The following is an 18,598-nucleotide window of genomic DNA, read 5'->3' on the forward strand; positions in this document are numbered from 1 at the left end:
GTGTGTGTGTGTGTGTGTGTGTGTGTGTGTGTGTGTGTGTGTGTGTGTGTGTGTGTGTGTGTGGTGCCCACAGCTGCTGGGGTCAGCGGAAGGGCGCTGGAAGTGGTTGGTTAGAAGGGTGTGATCAAACTTACACACATGATGTAGGCACAGTAAATGTCTGGCCAGTCACACTGGTGCAGATTCTCAAGGGCATAAGTGAAAAATATTAAATTTATATCTGGCATATCTGCTGTCCAAAAGATTGGAATAATTTAGAAAAACTTTTTATATATTATTATTATTTAAAAGATTCTCAAAGGCTGCATTTATTTTATACAGTAAAAATACAGTAAAAGCAGTCATATTAAAATATATATTTTTATATATTTTATATTTTAATATTAAAATATTATATATTTAAATTTATTATATAAAATATAACAGTGTAAAATAACTTTTTTATTGAATATATTGTAAAATTTAATTTATTCCTGTGATGGCAAAGTTGAATTTTCAGCAACTTTTCATCAAAAGCTACAGTAAAGACATTTATAATCTTACAAATAAATGCTGATTAATAAACTTTTGCGTGTGTGTGTACAGCTGCAATCAAAATTATTCAACTCCCTTGACCTGCAAAACATTGTGCCGCCATGAAACAATTTTTTAATAAAAACAATTAAACCAAGGCAGTTAACTATTATAAACATTTATACATGTATTAAATTTCACACTTTTGTAATATTTACCTTTTATTTTATTTACTTTTTCATTTTAATTAATTAATTTAAGTATTTTTACATTTTGGAAACAGAAATCATAATTTAGTGTTTTATTTTGTCTTATTGAAATGTACTACTTCATATTTATGAAACATTATTCATACCACCAGTGCTAGACTGCGATTACAGTAACGACATTGATAAAAATATACTCCCAGACATATGGACACTAACATCATCCTCAACACACACATTTTGATGTGATGGATGTGTTTTTCATGGGTGGTCTGTCATACAACCCGCTGCAACCCCCCACACAAACACACACACACACTGACACACATGCTGTCTGCCAAGAACATGATTGGCACATATGGCACAGTCTTTTTCCCTTACATGCACACGAACAATACAGTGTCTCATCATCAAATGCAAACAGTGTGACAACTCATGCTGTTGCACTCATTAGCTGCACATATGAAGCATTTTGCACTCAGCCAGACCCGTAAGGTCTGCATCTTTAGAAATGCAGGAAAAACATGCTTATATCAGCAGTAAAATTGTCTGCGTAAGAGATGTGTCTCTCCAGAGCAGGTGAAAGAAATTAAGTGTTTTTGCCTGAAGGTGGTTCCAGAGGAGTTTGACTTCTCGGCCAAACAGCAAATTTGAACTGTAAGATTTCCTGCAAGATGAACATGAACATCTCTCCACCTGTCACAAGCAAGCTGTCAATCACACACACACACACACACTCATTTTTTGAAATGTGTAGTTGAAAATGAAGTCAATTTGCTGTGGTTTTGTATTTGTCTTCACAGCTGACTATAAAAAAAAAGGAAAATATTTTGAGATGTTTATATTAATATCATTTACTATGCAAGCTACTTTATTAGAAATATTGTTTTGAATTAGAGTGTAAAATCATTACTTTAAGAAGTTCACTTTTACCTGATCAAATTATTTTACCATTGTAACATACTGTAGCCAGATTGATTAAAATCAATAAAACTGTAAATGTTACCATATGAACTACATTTTTAAGGTTGCCTGACAAAACTTTTACCCCCAGTTCCCTTTCAGTCGGTCACTCCCGACGTCACGTCGGCTGACCGACGAAATTGGGATCTCGCTTAGAGAGGGGACGCAAAGCTTCAGGACCTCAGACCAGCTCTTTGTCTGTCACGGAGGCCGGCAGAAGGGGAATGCCGTCTCTAAGCAGAGGATGGCCCACTGGATAGTGGATGCCATTACCCTGGCTTATCAGGCACAGGGTGTGCCCTGCCCGCTCAGGTTGCGAGCTCACTCAACTAGAGGTGTGGCATCCTCCTGGGCGCTGGCTCGTGGCGCCTCGCTGGCAGATATCTGTAGAGCTGCGGGCTGGGCGACCCCTAACACGTTCGCTAGATTCTATAGCCTTCGTGTGGAGCCGGTATCCTCCTGTGTTCTCACCTCAAACGGGTAGAGGCACTGAGAGGCCCCGGCTTCGGGTCGGCTTGCAAAACCACTCCAGAGAGTCCATATAGTAGGCCCTGTTGAGTTCCTCCGTCCCCTCGGCAGCCAGACGTGGCGGAGCGTCCGGCGCCAGGCCTTCACTCGCTGAATCCTTGAGAACCGGTAGAAGGCTGGGGTCCATATGCAAGACCTAAACGGATCCCATATGTGTAAAGTCCACGGTATAGCCTTGAGCCCGTGTTTCCACGGCAGACGTCTGCCATTCCAAAGAGGGTTCAATCACCTCCTTTGTTTTTCCATATGCACCTAAGGGATGTCATATGTGTATTGCTTCCGAAACCTCCCTCGGGAAGGTTCGAGCTTCCGCAGCGTCCCTGTTCCTCCTTCAGGTAACGAGGGTTACATACGTAACCGAGACGTTTCACAGACAAGGCTCAAGTCTAGTCCCAGACTAAAAAACATGTCAGCTGTTTTAACTGAAAGAAACTTGCACGGACATATCTTAAAATATACATCAGTGCCACTGTTTTTTTCTAAGGGACGTTTATCAAAGATACTAATTGAACTATGCCCTAAACCTTAGTCTAAGCCCTGACTGTGAAACTAGGCCTTAGAGTGTAGAATCAACATGTTCCATTAATAACTAATAATTCTGGTTCTTCAGCGGTTCTTTAGGGTGGTTGAGGAGCCATATAGCACCGCTACCATACAAAGAACCTGTTAAACCCCCGTAGAGTTCTTTAAAGGTTCTCGAAGCATAAAAGTGATTCAAAACAGCTTTTGCAATTGTAGTAAATTCCCATTCATAGCATTCATATGAGAGTGGAGTAACATATCTAAAATCTGAGGAGAAAGGGATTCCTCTTATGGCACCATTTGACAAAGGCGCTGTATAGCACCTTTAAAGATAGGTGCTATATAGCACTTAAAGTGGTTCCCCTATGATTACAAGCCAATGAACCATTTTTAGTGCTATTTAACACCATTTTTTTGTTTAGAGTATAGTTCTTTAGAAAACCTTTACTTTTAAGAGTGTAAAGTTGTTTTGCATGGCTTCAAAACTTGCCACCATTATGCTAGGGTGTTTGTGGGTGATTGCCAGGGCATAATGACAATAAGCTGCATGATATTATTAATGTCCACAGCAAGAACAATGTGGGTTGAGCTACATGCCTGAGTTTATTGCTTTGGGTTTATATTCACCTTAGCTATGATTAAATTGCGATCCTGACTGTTATATAATTGGAAATATGATCGTAATAATGAGGCTTATTTAAAGTATACACGTCTGCAAAAGGTCATGACCCCAGGATTTGTTGAGCTGGGATGAAAGAGACAGTTCTCATTCTCCTCTCTAAACATCATTCTAATTCTCCTTTCATTCGACAGCCTATCACACCCACACCATTCCTCTCCCACACTCATTCATCTTTCCTCTTGTCTCATTCGCTCTTTCTTTATTCCTCCCCTTAGGTCCTTTTCCTCCCCTCCCATCTCTCTCTTACTATTTATTCATTCAATCTCTGTCTCATTTTCCTTCTATTTTTCTCTGCCAGGTTCTCTCACCTGGGTTTCTTGATTCCTGAAATCTAATTTTCCTTCCTGTGGAAAGTGGTTCTCAAACTTTTTCAGGTGGTGGACTCCAACAAAGATTGCAGACCACTTTACACTTCTAAAAACAGGGGAAACCACCAACTACATCAAGAATTACCTGCAGTTTGATGTAAAAATTGCCCTTTAAATTACTTTTTTAATCTGAAAACAGCATAACATTAATACATTTTATAGCATTTTATATTTTGTTATTATTTATTTTATATTGCTATTTTATATCCTTTTATATATTATTTATATATTTTATTAATACATAATTTTATATATAATTTTTTTCTGCTGTTTTGTTTATTTCACTGAAACAGCTATGTTAAGCTAATGAACCGAAATAAGACTATCACACATTTATGTTAACAAAATTGTTTCATGCATTAATGTTAATCAATTAATCAATGAATTAAATAAATGTTTGTGCTTTTTGTAAATTATAATTCTATTTATTTAGGTCTATTTTTTAGCAGGTCTACAGACCCCTATTTGAAAAGCACTCTTCTCATCAAGTTCATCATCACACTCCACCTTCATCACCTCATTTCTGTCTTCCTCCTCCTCTCAAATCCATTCATCCTTCCTGACCACCTATGTCGACGTGGGTCTACCGGTCACGACTCTTCAACTGTATGTGTGTGTGTATATGCAGATGGATTGTTCTTAGACCCTTGTGTCCCTTAGTGTGATCAAGCTGGCTTAATGAGCACTTAATTAAACTCTTATTGAGGAGGTGGATTTAGAAAAGGAAGAAGATAAAAGTAGTACGAGCAGAAACACTGGCACAGTGGAAATTCTCACACTCCTAAGGAAAATTCACACCTGTGATGAAGTGCGTGTGTGAGATGGAGAGATAAATGGGTCCCTAATTCTCAGACAGAAGGACAGTGTGTTCTTGATCAGCAGGTCTTGGCTGAAGTTTCTTAATTATGCCTTAATTAGCACAGTTGCTTCGTTAAACCACTTCCTCTTCCAAGGCTGTAGTAGCAGTAGTAGCAGCAGTAGGACCTCTCATATCCGCAAATTTAATTACTCCCTCATTCCAGTTCATTACCATCACAGGGTCAAAAGGTGATGGCCTTTAAACCTCAGTGTGTTTGCTGAGATTTTGTAAATAACGTTGTCAGATGGTGTGTATCTGCAGAACATTTAATGGGTCGTGATCGCGCAAGAACTTTAGTTTTGACTGCAAAGAGAATGTGAATGTACTGAATGATGACATAGCTCATTTAAAAAAAAACATAAATTTTGCAATTTATTCAAGTAAACCAAAGTCATCTTAAAGCTTTCAAGTGTAATGGCTGCACCTCTAGTGGCATTAAATAGAATTATAAAAATAAAAGTCATTGCCATGATTAAAAGGTGTTGATATGTGATTGCCAGGGAGTTCTGGGGGAGAAAAGCACTCTTTATGATTTTTTTTCTCCCTTCTTCTTGCAGGCAAAAGTCTGACTGCATAAAAGTAAAAGTACACCTCTCCTCATCAAGACTAAATTTGAGGTACAATTCATGCCCCGTAGCACATTTCAGAATGAGTTGCATGGCACAGTTTATATTTAGAGTTAAGGGTAGTGGTATTTTATACTGCAAAAATGTTTTTTTTTTTCCCTTAGGATAAAATCATTAATAGAACATTTAAAATAGAAAAAAAAGATAGAAAAATTAAGAGAAACGTGTTTTTAAAAACGAATAAAAAAGACAAAAACACATAACCAAAAGTCTAAAACTTAAGCTTAAATGTAAAAGTCTTGTTTTCTGCAAAATGTATCAAAATTAAATGACTTTATACTTAAAACAGGGGGGGGGGTAATGCCAATGGGGTGTAAAAAAAAAGAAAGAAAAAAAGGTGGGCAGACATTTTTTCCTGGTTAAAAACCAAATGCAAGCAACCTGTCAAGGCTCCTTTTTACCCCACCACTGAATGTTTGACATTCATTATATTTTATTTGACATTCATTATACAGTCAGCAGAGACTCTGAAAATCTGACTCACCGTTGTTGGTGCGCATTGACCTGCCAGAGATGCCGTTAGATCCCATAGGGTGGTGGCCTCCTCCTCGGTCCACACCCCCGGGCTCACCTGGCTGTTTCAGCAGTTCCGTCAGGGCCCTAAAAAGAGAAGGGTTTGTACGCCATCAGTTTCTCAGCAGGGTACTTGGCAAATAAGGGTGAGCGATACAACCCAGACATGAGCCCAGGCCAGTGTTTTGCATTCGGTCCAAGTCACGTCTCACTAATTCAACTCGTTTGCCTTCAAGTCTTAGATACCTGGCATTACGTGTCTTGAGGAAAGGAATGAACTTGAGATTTCTGCTAATAGTGCAATTTTTAGTTAAGATTCATTTCTGGAAACAATTAGGACATTGCAAAGTATTTTAACCATTTTCTGTAGATAAATGTTTAAATTATGCAGCAAAGTGATTAAAAACTGCAAAGACTTTTCACTGTCAATTAAAATGAGAAAATCCTCATTTGAAAGCAATTACAGCTGATCACATTAGTGTAAGTAAACAGAACGGTTTCTAGCGTTTCTGCAACACATTCACTATCAACACAGCAATGACCTGAATCAATACATAAATGTAGTTCTACATGTTCAGTTGCGAATGGGGGCCATACATAGTTTAACGTTACATTTCAAAATGTATTTAATCCCTATAAGTGGATCATTTGCATAACTGTTTAAAAACAATCCATCACACATATCCTAGATGTGCATTAAAAAAAAAAAAAAAGCAAACGCTTGTCCAGCAAAATGGCGAATGGCAAGAATGGCAACAGTTGCTAAAGTAGGATTGGTCAGTAGAATTTTAAGGCGGGGCTTAATGAAGAGTCAGTTTAAAGCTAGATTACATCATAATTCCATTGTTAAAAAGGAATCATCCCTATAGTATAAGAACTTTAAAGATGGATGCAATTGTCACCAAACACCATATACCGGTTTGGTGGTCATTTTACTCTTTACACTCGTTTTATTTTTATTCACATATAGTCTTAGTAATTATTCTGTATTTCTGCTTTCAAAGAAAGTTTCAATAACTGCCCCAACCATCCTTGGTGCTGTCCCTTCTCTCTCAGGGCTACTATAATGTCTCGCTAACACTTAACTACCAACCAACCCTCTCAATTCACACATCCCCTACCGGAAAGTGCTTCAGTGGTTGCATTTGTTGGAAACTTTTTCCTCGTCGAAGCAGAGACCAGGAGACGTTGGGATATGTTTCATACAGAAGTCACTCTTTATTGAGGACGAGAGCGTCGCTGCAGTCATCCAAGTCTGACTATAGCTCAGCACAGTAGAGTTTATACCTTTCAAGGGGGAGGGATACATAGAGGTGGAGACAATCTAAACAAAGCATGCAAATGCAATACAGGAATCAGCCCGTTACCGGAATTTCTCCATCCCTGATCTCATCAGCATAACAGTGTCATTCAAATGCATAGGTGCTAATCCAATCAGTCTGACAGTACTATTCCAATCAGCATAACTACTCAAAGACTGGGACAGAGGCACCAAGAGCCATTACAAACAAAAGGTGATCGTCTCAGTAATCTGGTTCATTTTACTAACAATAGGAGAACAGGAACAGACAGGAACCTTTTGCTACACTTTGCTTAAGATAATCATTTGTCTGATGTAATTTACCTTAAATGCTAAATACAATGTACTTCACCTTAGTTTTTCATGTGATGCTATGTCAGAACATAGGATCAGCATATTTAAAACAGATTCTTAAATTTGTAATCCCACACATTAAAACGGTGTAGCTGCACAGGAAGTCCAAGCGTGCCCTGATTCCAGTGCAATTCAGATTATTCTGCTCGGCTTCAAGGTTCCATTATTTCCCTTGTGACATCATTGTCTCAACATTCTCCATTCCACGGGCTGAGATTCAGGGCAGGATGGAACCTTGGGACATTTCTAAAGCAACAGTTGCCGGGAACGCTGGGCTAAGGCATACGAGAAGGGTCTGTCTCTTTCATGATAATGACCAGGAGTGATGTGGTGCTCTGTGAGTGCTACTGTCTTCTCAAAGCTAGTATAGGCCACAAAGGACGATGGCTGTCAACAAAACTTCTACAAACTTCCTGTTCCTCTAGCAAGCCGTATCAAATCTAAACCTTTGGTGGACCTGAAGATAGCTTATTTAACACTCAGCGATTGTGAAGGTAAAGTGTTAAAACAATCAGGTAACCTAAACAGCCTATATTATTGTAGGCTATTACTTTTTTTTTTAAAGAAATAGTAGTAATTTTAAAAAGCTGATTTTAACTGTATAATATTGTGCTAACAACACTTAAAGGGATAGTTCACCCAAAAATGAAAATTCTGACATTTACTCACCCTCATGTCGTTCCAAACCCATGAGACCTCCATTCATCTTCAGAACACAAATTAAGATAGCTCGCTGACTCTCCCATAGACAGCAAGAGTCCTTACACGATCAAGGTCCAGAAACGTAGCAAGGAGATCGGTAAAATAATCCATGTGACATCAGGGGTTCAATTGTAATTTTATGAAGCTACACCACGCGGTGTTAGCTGTGCCACACGGATACGTTGTTTTCATTCAAATCAAAGCGTAAATGATGTAAACAGTGTATCCTCGTGGCACAGCTGACACAAAACGGCATACGCAATTTATGTTCAGTGGATACTCTCCAAAATGGCGCTAGGGTGACGCAGAGGAGACGAATTGTTGAATAAAGTCGTTTTTGGTTTTTTTTACGCACAAAAAGTATTCTCATAGCTTTCTAAAATTACGGTTGAACCCCTGATGTCACATGGATTATTTTACTGATGTCCTTGCTATGTTTCTGGGCCTTGATCGTGTAAGGACCCTTGCTGTCTATGGGAGGGTCAGAGAGCCCTCAGATTCCATCAAAAATATCTTAATTTGTGTTCCGAAGATGAACAGAGGTCTTACGGGTTTGGAACATGAGGGTGAGTAATTAATGACAAAATTGTAATTTTTGGGTGAACTATCCCTTCAAATTATATATATATATATATATATCAGTCAGGTAGTCTCTCGGGGGTCAAGAATGACGATCGAGGCTTTGTGCAGTCATCTGTGGATCCTCATGTGGCTTCGAAGCCCAAAGGCAGAGGCACAGAGGTGGTTGCAGAGGGGGCAAGGTTCACCAGTAGTTGGAGCAGGGGCAGCGGCAGCTCTGTGTCTGCGTTCTCTTGCAGCTGCAATATGATGGTGACGATCCTCTTCAAATGCGGTGGCTGCTTTATTAGTTCGGTCGTGCCAACTGGCTCTGTCAGAGGCGGCAAGCTCCAGCTGCTTTGGGTTCAGGTCAGCCCATTTTAGATGTGACTTGAGGTTATCTTTGAATCTTTTCTTTGGGCACCCTTGGTGTCTGGACCCTGTGACCAACTCTCCAAAGAACACCTGCTTTGGCATCCTCTGCGGGTCCATGCGGATGACGTAGCCAGACCATCGGAGCTGCATTTTCAGAATCATGGATTCAATGCTTGTTGAGCCAGCTCTGTCCAAGACATCTTGGTTGGTGACTTTGTCCTGCCAGCGGATCTTCATGATTGACCGGAGGGAGTGATGGTGGAACTGCTCCAGCTGTTTGATATGTCTCCGGTAGAGCGTCCATGTTTCACAGCCATACAGAAGTGAAGTGAGGACCACTGCTCTGTATTCTTTGAGCTTTGTGGAGAGGCGAATGCCGCTGTGCTGTAGAACTTTGGAGCGCAGTCTCCCAAGAGCTTGACTGGCCTTTTGGACTCTGGTATTGATCTCCTGGTTCAGGGATCCGTCGCTGGAGATTGTGCTGCCCAGGTACTTGAAGGTGGTAACATTTGAGAGCTGGGTGCCATCGATGGTGATGCATGGCTGGTCTGCTGCTCTTCCTGGTGCAGGCTGGAATAGAACTTCTGTCTTGCTGAGGCTGATAGTTAAGCCAAAAAGCTTTGTTGCTACGGAGAATCTGTCTACGATGGTCTGTAGATGATTCTCTTGATGCGCCATGAAAGCACAGTCGTCTGCAAAGAGAGCTTCTGTGAAGAGCCTCTCCAGTGTCTTTGTTTTGGCGGCCAGGCGGCGAAGGTCGAACAGTGAACCGTCGATACGGTACCTGAAGTACACGCCCAGGTTCAGGTCTCTCACAGCATGTAGCAGCACTTGGGTGAAGAACAGATTGAAGAGCACCGGAGCGAGGACACAGTCTTGCTTCACGCCATTGGAGATGCCGAATTGATCGGATGGCTCTCCACCTGACAAGACTTCTTCTGTCATGTTGATGTGAAACAGCTGGATCAGTTTGGTGAACTTTGCTGGGCAGCCAAGTTTTCTGCGTATGACCCACAGGGTGTCTCTGATGACCATGTCGAATGCCTTGGTCAGATCAATGAAGACCATATAGAGGTTCATGTTCTGTTCTAGGCACTTCTCCTGCACCTGTCTCACAGTGAAGATCATGTCGATGGTGCTGCAATCTGGGCAGAAGCCACACTGTGACTCAGGCAGGTTCTGTCCATAGACTGATGTCAGTAGTCTGTTGAGCATAATGCGGGCGAGGATCTTGCCTGCGATGGAGAGTAAAGAGATACCTCTGTAGTTGCCGCAATCTGCTCGTGTGCCTTTGCTCTTTACAGGGCAACTATTATGGCATCACGGAGCTGCGAGGGCATATCTTCCTCTTCCCAGATGCTGGTCAGAACTTCATGGAACGCCTGGAGCGCCTCCTCACCAAGTGCCTTGTACAATTCTGCAGGGATACCATTTTTGCCGGTTGCCTTGCCAGAGCTCATTTGCTTGATGACCCTCTGAGCCTCAGCTACGGATGGGGGGTCATCCAGCTGCTCAAGAGTGGAATTTTGGGGGATCTGGTCGAGGGCTAACTGGTTGACTGCAGATGGGAGGTTGAGCAGTTGGCTGAAGTGTTCTCTCCATCTGTTGTTGATGCCCTGTTTGTCTTTGATGAGTGTGGTGTCGTCTGCAGAAAGTAAGGGGGCAGAACCAGATTTTGAGGGACAATAGACTGCCTTGAGAGATCCAAAGAACTGCCTGGCGTTGTTTGTGTCGGCGTAGTGTTGTATTTCTTCCGCCTTCTCCCACCACTGACCTTTCATCTTCCTGATTTCTCGCTGTGCCTGGCTTGGAGGGACTTGAACCTCTCCTTTTTGGATGCGGACCGTGGGTCTTTCTGCCACTGCAGGAATGCTTTGTCCTTCATGCCCAGCAGGTCTCCAATGGCACTTGGATTCTCATCGAACCAGTCCTGATGAGTGTGTTCCTTAGGGCCTAGCGCCTCCTTGGCTGTCTCCATCACTACATCCCTGAACTGATTCCATTTCTCAGTTGTATTTCCAGTTAGTGGTCCATTGGCAGACAGCTTCTCATCCCGTGTGGACTGAAACTTGTGAAGGTAGGAAGGATCTTGGAGTCTGACGATGTTGAATGCTGAGCGTATGACCTTAGCACGCCTTGGGTGGTGAGGGACGATGTGCAGCTGGAGTATGTCTCTAACTAGCCTGTGGTCCGTCCAGCATTCCGCTCCCCTCATGGCCCTGGTGACAAGGACGTCGCGGATGTCTTTTTGGCGCACAATGATGTAGTCTATCATGTGCCACTGCTATGATCTGGGGTGCATCCAAGTTGTCTTGTACTTGTTCACCATCCTGAATATAGTGTTCGTGATGAGGAGCTCGAACTCTGCACATTTGCTGAGCAGAAGTAAGCCATTGCTGTTCGTCTTTCCCACTCCATGCTTCCCGAGCACTCCTTTCCACCTGGTGTGATCTTGGCCGACGCGAGCATTGAAGTCTCCTAACAGGATCAACTTGTCACTGGCTGGTACAGAGCGCAGAACGGAACTGAGGTCGGCGTAAAAATGGTTAGTGTGGGGCCGTACGCGCTGATGACTGTCACGTACCGCTTGTCGTTGAGAGGTAGACGAATCTTCATGAGCCTCTCATTGATTCCCACAGGGAGGTCAGGAAGTTTCTTTAGCAGGTTGGCCTTGATGGCCAATCCAACGCCGTGGATCCTATCTTTGTTCTGGGCTTTTCCTTTCCAGAAGAACATATATCCACTGGTAAGTTCTGTGAGAGATCCTTCATCAGGGAGGCTTGTTTCACTGAGGGCTGCTATGTCAATGTTGTAGCGTGCGAGCTCTTTCGCAACGAGTGCCATTCCCCTTTCTGGTCTGCTGTATCTTCTCTGTCCAAAAGTGCTCTGACGTTCCATGCTCCCAGTAGGAGCTTATTTTTTTTAATTCTGTTTTTGTTTAGACCACTTGATGGATGATCTGCCAACCGTGGTTTGCTGTCCAGATATATGTGGGGCAGGCAATGTTTGGACCACCTTTTCTAGGCCCCTCCCTTATCAAGGGTGAGCAGTGCTATCCTGAAAAGGGCTGCTCAGTCGCCCAGGATGCTACCGGACTTCTCTGCCCTGGGTGAGGAGCCGAATGACCACTTGTCCATGGGCCGCCTACGTGCAGGATTGTGACTACAACTGCCAGTGGTCACCTCCACCTGTTGCGTCGCCACTCCCCCATCACCGTAGGACTTGTGGAAAGATAAGGACGGAATTGAAAGATGAGTGTGCACAAAGAAACCTGTGCGTGAGGGAGATTAAAGTAGAAGAGCCTGTGCACAGAGATAGTCCCACTCTCTCGGCATCAGAAGCCTTGGTCCGTTGGAACGAAGAATCGTTACTCCTGGAGACTTCGTCCGCTGCATTGGATGGCTGTGCTTTCTTCTGTGCTCTGGCACGCCCTTTGCACTCCACAGTGCATTGCTGCTCCGCCTTTCTGACCGTTGAAGCTTACTGGTGCTTTCTTCCGCTCAGTCTTCACATGCTGGGTGAGCAAAGCCCTAAATCACCGGGGGTCTGTGACCCGACGGTTACCCTAAACCTGGTTCAGCCGGCCTGTCGAAGTCGTTGCCCGGGGTGTGGCCGCTGCACATGCTACAGCTACTGGGAGCCACAGATGAGGGATGAGTGACCCCCCATATATATATATATATATATATATATATGATATATTTTCTTTTCAAAGAAAAATGTAGATATTTTTTCTGACAAAAATCTTAATATTTATAATTTTGAGATATTTTAACAGGAAAATAAGACTAAAAATACTTTTAAATATCAGATATGTATTGATACGATTAAAACTCAATTAAATTATCAAATGTATTCCCCAACTCAAATGTGCAGACAGACAGATACTTTGACTTCAGGCAACAGTGGTTTTATTTCATCGATTCCACATATTTAAGAGAAATTCCACAAACTGCAAAGTAATTCAACATTAATGTCAGTTTAGAAAATTCTCTTTCAACTACAAAATTGGTTAACTAAAATGTATGCTCTTTTTAACCAATTCAATTATTAAAAAGGGTTGTGAGTCAGAAAAGAGGCAGCAGAGGACTTTTAGTCATCGTTCAGAGTAATCAGTGGGCACAGTTTGTTCTTCGGGAAGAATTTAATGCAGATTTCCATTGGGAAATGTAGTTGGAAATGTGTCTTTAAAACAAAACCTGACAAGATAATTGATTAAACTGACATGTCCGTTATTGATCTTAAATTTGCACTGTGCTAGAACTAGAACTAACACTTTGATCTCTGGGGGCTCAAGGTTGTAGGAATGTGGCAACATGATCTTTAAAATTAATCTTAAATCACATGTTAGTCTTTCACGGTTGCTCTGAGGAGAATGTTTCTTATGTCATGATCACATGTAAGGATGCACAGAGCATGTATACATGCAATCTGAGAAACATCTACACACATGCTCCATTCATTTGCTCCCAGCTGTGTTCACCAAGAATAACTCCGTTCTCTTGCTGTTCTGTTTCGCAATTAAATATTTTAAACGGCTCAATCTGTTTCACCTACGGACAGTTTTTATACTTCAGAACAGAGCAGCAATCAACCATCATTCAGCCGTTTATCGATAGAAAATTATCGTTAATCATGCTGATGGTCTTAACTTCCAGGGGTGTTAATGTGTGTGATGAATGAATTTCTGATTGGCCATACATATGCTGGATTGGATTGCATGAGTGTGTATTCGAAGAAATTATGTGAGAGATTTCCAATCTTGCTGATGTTCTCTCAGCATGTTCCCTTTTCATTACAGAAACATGTGGTCTTTAATTAAACCGTTACTTTTTAGCAAAATTCCTATTAAGACGCTCCAGTGGTAATCACAGGTGGAAAGACTAACTGCAGGCATCCCAAATCAGTCTTAAGTGCCCCCAACTGGCTCCTAAACTCACTTTAAGACTCGGTTGGGAGTATTTTGACAAGATCTCATAGGCCTATATGTTAGACTACTTCCTAATCAATGTAGTTACTGCCAATATAGGAAAAAAATTCTCAGACCAGTTTGGACCAGCTTTCATTTCAGTTACATTGTTTAGTCACAAAAATCTCTTAATTTTAGTTAATGTTTCATTGTCAAAATCATTATTTGATAATTATATTATGATAAATATATAAAATCTTTATTATTTAGTCCAATTTACTCTACTAGTAATGGGATATTAATTTTAATAAACAAAAACTGCATGTTCAAAATTAAAAAGGTTAAATGGTAGCACACCAACATTTTTCCACAGTTTTTAAAATTAATTTTATTGATTAAAATATATTTTAAACATACTGTAAAAGCATGCAATACAAAGTCAAATCTCTTCTAGTTGTGATACTAACAGCATATAATGGGTATAAGTTACTGTGTTGTGAATTAATAATGCTTTTTAATTCACTTTCCATGTTTTTTATAGACTGTTTAGGATATTGCATCATGTGTATGTTGTTACTGCAATACTTTATAAACAGTGTGAGTTATGCATTTAGACTATGAGCAACTGTTCAAATCCGCTGTTTGCTTCAGGGTGTCCAAGTGTAAGCTGTAAGATTGCTTATGCTGTAGATAGACTGATTAATGATTAACCTCATACAGGATGCATTTCAGCTAATTAACCTGCCAGCAAAGAAGATCAGTGATCTTTAGTTCTTTCAGCTCAAATGACTTCATTGATAATTAAAATAATTTATATATTTAAATACATCTTTTTATGGAAGCCTGTTTCCACCATGGAATAAAAAAATAATAATAATAAAAAAGGAAATTGTGGCTTTTTAATCTCATAATTCAGACTTTGTTCCTCACAGTTCAGAGTTTACATCTCGCAATTCTGACCTTGTTTCTCAGAATTCTAAGTTCACATCTCGCAATTGCGTTGTTTGTTTTGTTTCTGCCACGGGAAAAAAAAATACATATTAAAAAATGTGACTTTTTCTATATTTCACAATTCTGACTTTATCTCGCAATGCTCAGTTCTTCTCTCACAATTCTGACTTTTCTACAACTTGCTTGAAAAAAAGTTTTAATTTGTGAGATATAAACTTAGAATTATGAGAAAAAAAAGTCAGAAATGTAAGATATAAGGTTGTAATTACCTTTGTTCTTTTATTATTCTGTGGTGGAAACAGGCTTCCATATCTGGTCATGTAAAAACCAGCATGAAACACAGCTGATCATTTAAGCTGGAGTAAACCAGCCATTTTTTCAGCAGGGCTTAGCTTGGTAAGCCTGACATACAACCACCTCATTAACAGTAAAGTTTAAAGCATCCATAGCTTCATAATACATTTCAGCAGAGAGTTTTGTTTTTAATCTGGTCATGCATTGGAAATCAGTTAGTTGAATCTTTGAGCTGGTGAGGCAGATGGTTCACAGTGGCCCGGTTAGCCACAGGGCTAATGCTGCTCCAGTGAGAGAGTCTGTATGTGTATGTTTGTGCATGTGTGGAAATATGTGTGCTTGTGTGTGTTTCTGGTGCATTAGCCATTAGCGATATCACAGTATGGGAAATATTTGGCCCTGATGTGCTTGACACACTACAGAGAGCCTCAGATATGGTTAGCAGCAAAGCAGAGACTGTATGTGTCTTCGCATGCTAATCTGCGTAAAAGAGACCTTTTAGTTACCCTCTTGTCGTTTCATGAGAAATCATGTGGTCTTGTTCAAGGTTGTCTGCTTGAATATAAAACCATTCAGATGTCAGTGTATGTATCTGTTTTAGTAATCTATGGGTGGGAAGGGAAGATTTGCTAGGTAACAGAAAAGCAATGAAGTTTGACATCCTTCCCCTCCTGACTGATTTTCTATAGAAACTCAACGCCTGACAGCAGCAGATTATCTCTGCTGACTCCTGGAAATGTATAGACTCTCTGCTTATTTGAGAGAAGAGCATTGCGGGAAAATTGAGAGAGGAAAAAAATAAATAAATAAAATAAAATGGACCAACCTCATAATTACAACCCTTAAATGTTAAAAATAAATTAGCAGAGGGATATATATACTGTATATGGGATGTATTCACCGATTTTGTCCATTAATGTCAAAATTTTAAGTCTGATTGCTTAGAGAAGTTCTAAATATGCTTGCCTTAATAAACAACCAACTACATCTGTGATTTTGTCCTTGATATTCTTTACATGGAGACACAATCACAATTTGAGTTTCTGCCTTTTGCAAGCTGCCCATCTGAGAAACACCCTGAAAACACTTGGTCAGACTACTCATCTCAAACCACAAGGTAATGAAATTTGTGAACTGATATAGATCACCTATCGGGACTAGCATCTCAAACACACAAACACGCTCAGTTCAACAAACAGCACAAGTCACCCAAATGTCATGATCATAGGTCTGTTTTCCAGCAGCATGTCTTCGTCTCTCGGTGTCTGTCTTTCTGCTGTTATCTGCACATGAATGCAGTCATTTGTAGTCTCTTGTCATTCTTCTTCTAAAAAAAATAGATCCCTTTCTATCTATGATCCCTCTCTCAAATTATGAATCTGACAGCTGCCAAGTACAGTCCCAAAACACAGAAGGAGGTGTATTTATATGTGTGCGAGCATGCGTGTGCATCTGTCTGTCTGTCAGCAACCAGGGTTTCTAAGCACTGCAAACGCGATTCATCTTATTATAATAAATAAAACAATATTCTTGTTTGGCTGTTTACACCGCTAGAAGCTCCATTCCATTTATACTCCCATTTGCATGATATAAAACACATCAAGCGTTGAAAAGCAAATGTGCAACAAAATTAATTTCGTATTTAATGGTTAACAATTTGATGCATTTATTAAACTTTAACTCTTTATAATAAAGGTCCCATTAGTTAACGTTAATGGATTAACTTTAAGTAACAATGAACAATACATTTGTTGAAGTTGTTACTTCGTTAACATTAGTTAATAAAAAGTACAATTGTTCATTGTTAGACTATGTTAATGTTAGGTGCAATGAATAATATTAACAGATACAACTTTTTATTTTAATTTATTAGTATTGAAATTAATATTAAGATTAATAAATGCTTTAGGAGGTATTTTTCATTGTTAGCTCATGTTAACAAATTGAACCTTATTGTAAAGGACTACAAATTAATTATAAATGTATTGTTTTTAATTTAATTAAATGTTATAATATCTCAGAATTTATAATCTTTTTTTTGTTATTACCATTTTAATTGTAATAATCATCCTGCAGTTTACTGTATGTGACGCAAAAATAACAAATATACTTGCATTCAGACACTGCAACAATGTGTGATTTCGAGCTTGCTAGAAGCTTTTTTCACATACTGTACCTTTTCCAGTTCCAGGCCTTTGTCATCATAAACAGGTTGAGGGGTCTTAAAATAACACATAGCACTTTCCAGAACAGATGAGGCTTCAGGACAAAGCTAAATGACTGACGTCACTGCAGTGCATCAAACACACACACCCAGCTTGTGAACATATACTGCAAAGTAGAGCTTGTGTGTATGCACACTTAAAACAACTGAACATGGATGCTAAGTCATCAAACACAGAAATACACAACCAAAGTAGGATGATTCACAACACAGAACACGGAGTGTAACATCAAAGACGCCCAGACCACAGGGAACGGATCGAATGTGTTTGTATTTGATGTGATTACACTCCAGATACATCACACACTGCTGGAAGTCAAGCACATGTGGTCAGAGATGAAGTGCTTTTAACAAAATACAGTAGAATTTTCAGCAGATATGACATACTATAAATAAAACTGAATTTGATGTATGCACGAGGTGAGGCATGTTGTCATTCTAATGCTCTGATAGAGCTAGACAAACTCTAATGTTAGCGTGATAAAGTTTGTCTTAAAGGGTTAGTTCACCCAAAAATGAAAATTAGCCCATAAATTACTCACCTTCAAGTCATCCTAGGTGTATATGACTTTCTTCTTTCATACGAATCCAGTCGGAGTTATATTAAAAATTGTCTTTGATCTTCAAGCCGTTTCATGCCACTCAGCGGGTGTTGCATGCATCCGTCCAAAAGCAGTTAAATAAAATGCACCCATCCATAAAAAAAAAAGTGTCTCACATGGCTCCTGGGGTGAACAAAGGACTTCTGTAGCGAATCGATGCGTTTTTGTAAGAAAAATATCCATATTCAAAATGTAATAATCACTTTAATCCAGCTTGCGCTCACTGTTGTACATTGGAAGCAGTTCCAGGCGGATGAGGTATGAGGTCAGCGTTGCGCATGCGCCAGTGAGTCTTGTGAAAACCAACGTTTGTTAACAGGAGCAAAGGAAGCAAAGTTTCCTTACTTTAGCAAATTTGAATATGGATATTTTTCTTACAAAAACGCATCGATTGCTTTCAAGGCAAGAAAAACTAAAGCATAAATGAAGATGTTCTTAGAATTAAAAAAAAATAAATGTTGAAAAGAATTTGGCAGAGGTCTATATACACTGAACAAAATTATAAACGCAACACTTGTTTTTGCCCCCATTTTTCATGAGCTGAACTCA

At 40.1% G+C, this 18,598-nt stretch overlaps 1 protein-coding gene across 4 annotated transcripts in view; it reads right to left on the reverse strand.

Moving 5' to 3' along the window:
- The window catches only part of LOC107672141 (protein shisa-9-like), a 77,564-nt gene that overhangs the window by 35,365 nt on the left and 23,601 nt on the right, over positions 1–18,598 (reverse strand). For all 4 annotated transcript variants that reach the window (XR_001632292.1, XR_001632291.1, XR_001632290.1 and 1 more), the window contains exon 3: positions 5,752–5,867. Coding sequence is in view for 1 of the 4 variants with exons in the window: in XM_016465240.1 (XP_016320726.1) it covers positions 5,752–5,867 (116 nt within the window). In the remaining 3 variants the exon portion in view is untranslated. The remainder of the gene's footprint in view (positions 1–5,751; positions 5,868–18,598) is intronic.

The sequence above is a fragment of the Sinocyclocheilus anshuiensis genome, unplaced genomic scaffold, assembly GCF_001515605.1.
Source record: "Sinocyclocheilus anshuiensis isolate Anshui unplaced genomic scaffold, SAMN03320099.WGS_v1.1 scaffold12, whole genome shotgun sequence".
Taxonomy (NCBI): domain Eukaryota; kingdom Metazoa; phylum Chordata; class Actinopteri; order Cypriniformes; family Cyprinidae; genus Sinocyclocheilus; species Sinocyclocheilus anshuiensis.